The 6747-nt window shown below is 34.3% G+C and overlaps 1 protein-coding gene across 1 annotated transcript; it reads left to right on the top strand.

Annotated features, from left to right (window-relative positions):
- Positions 1–781: 781 nt before the first annotated feature.
- Positions 782–6151, top strand: TSHB (thyroid stimulating hormone subunit beta). Its single transcript, XM_037020023.2, has 2 exons — positions 782–4359; positions 4801–6151. Exons 1-2 carry the CDS (start codon positions 4198–4200, stop codon positions 5062–5064), a joined length of 426 nt encoding a protein of 141 aa, XP_036875918.1. The 5' UTR covers positions 782–4197; the 3' UTR covers positions 5065–6151.
- The last annotated feature ends 596 nt before the right edge of the window (positions 6152–6747 follow it).

Genomic DNA, 6747 nt, shown 5'->3' with positions numbered 1-6747 from the left:
TTAAATATTTTAAAGTTTTAACCAGTAACATATATGCCAACTGCCCTGCATTTCCATAAAGAAGTTGTCTTTGCTTTGTAGATGAGCATTAATTTTCTATGTCTCTAAATGAGCATGTAGGTAGAATTTGGGATATTGAAGCCCCAAATAAATTTTCGATCCTAACATTTATTTAGATGGCATTAAGGTGTATTTTCTTTTCACCTTCTATGTATATCCTTTATTAACATTAATAAATATTAATAATGGATATATATTTAAAAGGATACTTTTGTTTTGAAATAGGGGAGAGGAAAATTTATGCTGCAATAATACCAGAGTTTCCAGAGGAAGATGTTTTGAAATTGTTTGTCTAAACACATTTTATTTGGGGTTCAGTATGAATTTTCAATAGATGTTTTCTAGATAAGAAGGCAGTAATTCAAATGCAATTATATAAACAAGAAGATCAGAGAGGAATTACCCTGAAAGATATAAAATGAACCAAGAGCTTTTAGTTTGGGTCATTACACCATCAGCTCACCAATGCAAAGTAAGGTAGGTGTCAACACCTAAAGCTTTGTGAAATGAAATGTTATTTTGTTTTTTAAAAATTTTCACCATTTTATCCTTTATTTAAAGATGGCAAATGCTGAGTAATAGTTTGCCTCAGTTGGCTCTCAAAATTCTAATTATTGCTTCAAAATTGTTCAATGGTAAGTAAAGGTGAGTGAGCTACATACATAAGAAAAAATTCCATTGACTTAAAGGAACAGCTGGTCAATTCCCTAATGAAGGCTGATTGGTATGCATGGCTTTCTCTTCCTATTTACATTTTGATTAAAATACTTTTATCAGTTGGGTAATCTGTGTATTAAATCCTGTCAATTACTAATGGTTATCTTTGCTGATAATATACTTCTGGGAAAACTTGCAGTAAATTCATTTTTGAGTACCTGCAGGGGTAATTACTCTGTATAATTTTAATTATTTAATATCTACTCCCTCTTGGATAGTGTCCAACTCACACCTGCCTTATAGTATATTTTGCTCTTTAGAAAAATATATTGTTTTTGTGAAGTTCCTGGATAGTTCATAGTGTGAGCAATTGATTCTTTTCATAGTGCAGTAAGGGATTTGGAGAGAAAAGGTTGGCAAAGGAATTAGCAGAGCAGATAGACATATGTTCATTATTAATGCTGGTAGTGAAAGCAAAAAAAGAAAAGGTAGAGTAAGGGGCAAAGGAAAGAATGTGTCTTGGAATAAGAAAAAGTGTTGAAAATATAGACACAGATAACAGATGCTTATGTCACTGAAAAAGGTGCTCATTATTAAGGATCTGAAACCATGCCCTCTGTGTTTAGGTGCTCAGTAAATCATTTATGATATTTTAAAGAGGAAACTAAGTTTCAGAGATGAGAATCTAGGAGAATAAAGGAGAAACTGTGGCAGATCACATTGGGAGGTATTAACACTGATTTAGATAGTGTTATATTAGTTACATAGTCTTTCTTCTGTAGCATTCCAAGTGTGCCCCACATGTATTGTTTTATTCTTTTCATGATTTTAGAAGGCAGCACATAGAAAAAGGCAGAAAGATATTAAATTACTCAGTTACACATAATTGTAATGAAATCTGGAAGATTCTGACACTAATTTGTCACATAGAATCACAGTCTATTCATGCTGAAAAGAACTTCCGTATCATTTTCTGTTTCTAAGCCTTACTTTTATAGATGAGGAAATTGAGGCCCAGAAAGATTCTATGTGTGATGTTTACTATTGGCAATAAAGGAGAAAAACAATTCTTAACTTTCTTTACATCCACACAGTTATACAGATTTTAATGCTGATAATTTAGTACTTTCCCTTTTTCCTTTTGTTAAGAGTTTTGTAAGAGGAACTTCAAAAAACATAATGTCCAAAATGAGTATGACAACAATGGGTAAAAGTTCCAAAACTGTTTCATCTTACAATTTATAAAAAGGTCAGTCATACTTGTCTGTTTCACAGATGGAAAAATAAGGCCCAGGTAGATTAAATATTTTAATTAATTTCTCATAGATCCATGGGAGATACTGAAATAAAATTCTGTTCCTTAACTCCAGGACCTATATTCTCACCACTAGGTCACCACACAAATATTGTATGTAGAAACATAGAGCTAAAAGTTAAAATATGTGAAGTTAATTATTTCCTATGGAAAAGCTTAGTAGCTGGCTAGCTAGAAAGGCAAGAACCATATGATCATGACAGGTGAGTACTTTTTTTAATCATTTATTAAATGGATATTTTTAAGACCCTACAAAGGATCCTCTAATTCTGTGGCTCTGAAATAATGGAACCAACTTTGTATCATAGAGGGATCTCATGTATTTGTGTAGCACCTGAGTAAACAAGACTCAAATAGTGAGGAATTCTTACATTTTTGCTCCCTAATTGAAATACCAAAAAACCCTCCAAGGAATACTTGAACATGAAACATTTTGTGTTTATCAGAAAACCATTCTTAATGGGTTATTTCAGTTCCTTGCTATACGGGAGAAATAATTGATAATTGTGGGTTTCACAGTCATAATTTGGACTCTTTCAGACAACTTAGAACAATATGTGTTTTATTTAATACTGTTCATATTTATCTCCTCCACTAGGCTGTCAGCCTTTGAGAAAAGTGACCATAGCTTATCCATTTTGCATCTTGTGCCTGATTCAAATGCTCAGTATATGTTTATCTAATTTATCTGCAATTATTCCAGGAATAGGAGACTGGTTGGAATGACCAAGAATCTCTGGAAGTTGACATCTAAAATAAATCCCTGGTAGTTCATTGAATGTGGTTTTCAGTTTTCTTGCAAGTTGATTGAGGACAAAAATCTGGTTAACTGAGGCAGAGTCTAAGACATTTCAGTTTATAGAGGTTTTAGTGTAGGTAGCTTAAAGATGTTACTAGGATGTAATTGACAGATTGAGATCTTGATATATTTTTGATGGTTATATAATAAGCAAACAAGTTTGTGCTAAAAGATAACAATACTACTTTTAGTAGTGTATTTTCTTTTCCGACAGTGGTACTTGAAAAGGAAAAAAATCCAAATATACCTATCTAACTGTACAATATTTGTTAAGATGAAAAAATCTTAATCTTTGAAGTGATCTTCTATTCAAAAGTCTGAAATTTGATCACCCTCTCAGTTGAAATAATTATAACATTGTCTAGCTCATTACAATGTCCAATTGATACTGAACAAACTCTCCATCATACAGACTCTATAGAAATACATGTTTTACTTCTGTCTGAGACACAGTGGACTTCCATGTAACCAAAATTTATTTTACTTTCCTGGCTAAGCCACAATGGATCTGTTCTTGATTATATTACTTGCCTTGTGTCAACCTGTATTTTTTTTGTCTCCTTAGTCTTTTTAAGATGAGTTCCATACATTATCTGAGTAAAATAATTTTTTTTATTTGTCTAACTCTAGATCTTTCAACCTTAAAGGAATATTCAAAGGATTGAGAGGGGGGTTTCTAGATTTCCAGGTTAGCCCCCTAACACCAATGGTAAATTTAGTTGACCTCTTCTGTATTTTCTCTAGTTCCACCTTGTTTTCCTTGACAGGCAATGGGTAGAATTATATGCAAGCTTTATTTGCATTGAGATGGTACTGAAGTTTGATTATTCATTTTCTTTGTTTGCCTTTTCTGGTTATGACCAGCTTGTTGGCCTTTTAAGCTATTGTACCAAAGTTTTTAGAAAGCTAGTTTTGGGGAAACTGTTACTGAGGCCTGTTAACTAATTTCTCATAATCATAGAGAAAGGTATTTGGATTGTTTCCATTTAATGAATTGTTTAAAATTTAGTTGACATATGTGTCTCTGCCACTTTTCTGTTATGGTATTTCAGGCTTGCTATTTTACTGCCCAGTGGAGATAAGTTGCATTTGTAAGCAGGACCTTCACTATGTGAGCTCTTACATTAGGAAGTATGTGGATCATGGCCACATATAAGGGCATAAAGAAAGTTTTTAAGAGTACTATGTAAAAACATCTAATATACGGCTAAGGACAAAGTAGGCATTCAATAAATGTATATAGTTATACACACATATATGTATGTATGTATGTTTATATTATATTTTTTAGCTCTTTCCAAATGTCTTTTCTTAATGTCATAAAGGATACATGTAACAGATTCTTTAATTTTATCTTTGATTTAGCATGACTGCTATCTACCTGATGTCCATGCTTTTTGGCCTTGCATGTGGGCAAGCAATGTCTTTTTGTATTCCAACTGAATATACGATGCATGTTGAAAGGAAAGAATGTGCTTATTGCCTAACCATCAACACCACCATCTGTGCTGGATATTGTATGACACGGGTATGTTGTTAATCTCACTTCCTTTAGCAGTATATTAGAGAAACCTAGACTTGGTTCATTTCTATCTAGAAAGGAAATGAGATAAATCACTTCATTTCCCAAATTTAATGATTATTGGCTTCTTAGGGGTACAGTGAATAGGTTACAATATTATGTGGATCTGCTTAACACAATGGATACAGATAATTTTATAATTTTATCTCCAAAAATTATTGAAACTCTATCTTGTTTCCATGATCAAGAATAAAAGGGGGAGACTGTCCCTTTTGTCTTGATGTGATTTAGTGTGGATATGTTGAGTTGGTATTGGTGAATGGGGCTAAGGAATCCTCCAGTGCTATTTGTGATGAAGAATATAAGTGAATTTATTTGTATGTTTCCATTACCTATATGTTTGTAAGGTCCTATCACATTAAGCTCCTTTTTTTGTTCTTTCCTCAGGATATCAATGGCAAGCTGTTTCTTCCCAAATATGCTCTGTCCCAGGATGTTTGTACATATAGAGACTTCATGTATAAGACTGTAGAAATACCAGGATGCCCACCTCATGTTCCTCCTTATTTCTCCTACCCTGTAGCTATAAGCTGTAAGTGTGGCAAATGTAATACTGACTATAGTGACTGCGTACATGAGGCCATCAAGACAAACTACTGTATCAAACCTCAGAATTCCTATGTGGTAGGATTTTCTCTCCAACTTCAATAGCAATGTAATTTGCAATTCAGTTAAATGTGTTTACCTGGAATAAAACTAATAAAATATCAATATATTTCACAGTATCTTGTGTGCATTTTGAGTATGATTTCATCCAAACCAGTACAGGCATAAGAGAGCTTTAGAAGAAAAGGCGAGAAAAGCCTTTTGAGCTCTTATGTTTTCCACATGAAAGGGCAGAGTGCAGGTAAAATGGAGAATATGGACATGAAATACTAACGAAAGCTAGCCTTGAGTAAGCTCTCTTAACAGAGGACCATGATGTTTGTCTTGACATAGAAAATTAATGTGGGAATGTTACAGAGCCAAAAGGAAAGAGTAAGGTGATCAGAAGCTGAAGAAGCATATGGCATCAGGGTATTGCAGATACCTACCTTCAAAAGGCTAGAAGCAGGACTGTAGTGGAGGTGGAAATTAAAGAACATGTGAAATCTGCCATAGAGTAGTTTATTCCAGCCATTCAAATGTACAGGATAAAACTTCACCGAAACTCACTAAATAGTATAGTCTATTCTAATAATCTTTCCCTTTAATTACTCTGATGGGCCAACTGACTTAGGAAAGTTATACCCCAAAAGCCTAGAAAAGAGGCCATGATCATTTTACATGCAGAAGTCTAAATCCTTTGTAATCTTTCAAGTAATAGGAGACATTTCCCAACATTTATACAAAAAGCAACTTGTGCTCTTTTGGCTTTTGATGTCATGAAAACCTAGTATGGTTATGATTTTAGGGATGGGGGAGAATGCTAAGGGGTTTAATAGCACAGAATCATCCTAAATTCTAATCTAAAACTTCACCAATATTGAGATATTGTTTTCCAGTAAATGTGCTTGATAAGTGGCTGTTTGTTTTTCTTTTCCTTCCTTAGGCACTCTTTCAAGAGTTTGATTTCAACAGATGTAGGAAGTGAGACAGATCTAGTGCTCTGCAGATTTGACCTAAAAAAGACAATTTATCCTGAATTTATCCATTTATTTTCATCCAAACTGCTACCATCAGGATATAAATCAGTTATATCCAAATGGATTGCCTTCAGAAGGAGGAAATAAGTCATCTCTGATGTATCTCCTCTAGGGTTCTGTGGCACGTGATGGTACAGGACCGTGACTTCCATGTCCAGGCCCAGCCTCCTCTCTGCAGGTTGTGGAAGCCAATTTAAGTAATGCTTTCTGAGCTGGACTATTTATAAGGGGCCTCCCTAAACAGGTCAGCAGGGCCTGTTGGTTTTGCTGTATTCCACAGTCACTGTTGCTTCAGCTAAGCATCCTGTCAATGCTTACATGCTGACAGTATACGGGGGAAGGTGAGGCATAGAGGGAGTGTACCAAGACCATGGGGAGAGAATAGTTATACATTTATATAAAAAGTCAGGAAACCACATTTTCCTTACCTTAAAATCTGAAGTTCATATTAGCATAGTCTCCAAATATTAATCTGGGGCTTTGGGTTCACATATCACTTGGTAACATGGACCCTAAAGCTGCAGGTTTATAACACCCGCTATAGAAGCTATATATTAAATATACATTTTTGAGTAATGAGTAAAAAGTCTGTTGTGCAGACCTAACTGGCATTAATCACATATCCCTTTCATGGAATCTGAAACATATTTTCCAAGGACTTGAATTCTGAAAAGGCTGAGAGGTTTAGGGAGGCCCCTTATAAATAGTC

Source organism: Manis javanica, chromosome 4 (assembly GCF_040802235.1).
Source record: "Manis javanica isolate MJ-LG chromosome 4, MJ_LKY, whole genome shotgun sequence".
Lineage (NCBI taxonomy): Eukaryota > Metazoa > Chordata > Mammalia > Pholidota > Manidae > Manis > Manis javanica.
The sequence above is the reverse complement of the archived record's forward strand: the minus strand, read 5'-3'. Positions and strand labels throughout refer to the sequence as shown.

Excerpts from the sequence above, each read along its gene's own strand:
- TSHB (XM_037020023.2), top strand. The coding sequence starts at position 4,198 with ATGACTGCTATCTACCTGATGTCCATGCTTTTTGGCCTTGCATGTGGG. Across the intron at positions 4,360-4,800 it reads CTGGATATTGTATGACACGG|GATATCAATGGCAAGCTGTT; the intron begins GTATGTTGTTAA and ends TTCTTTCCTCAG.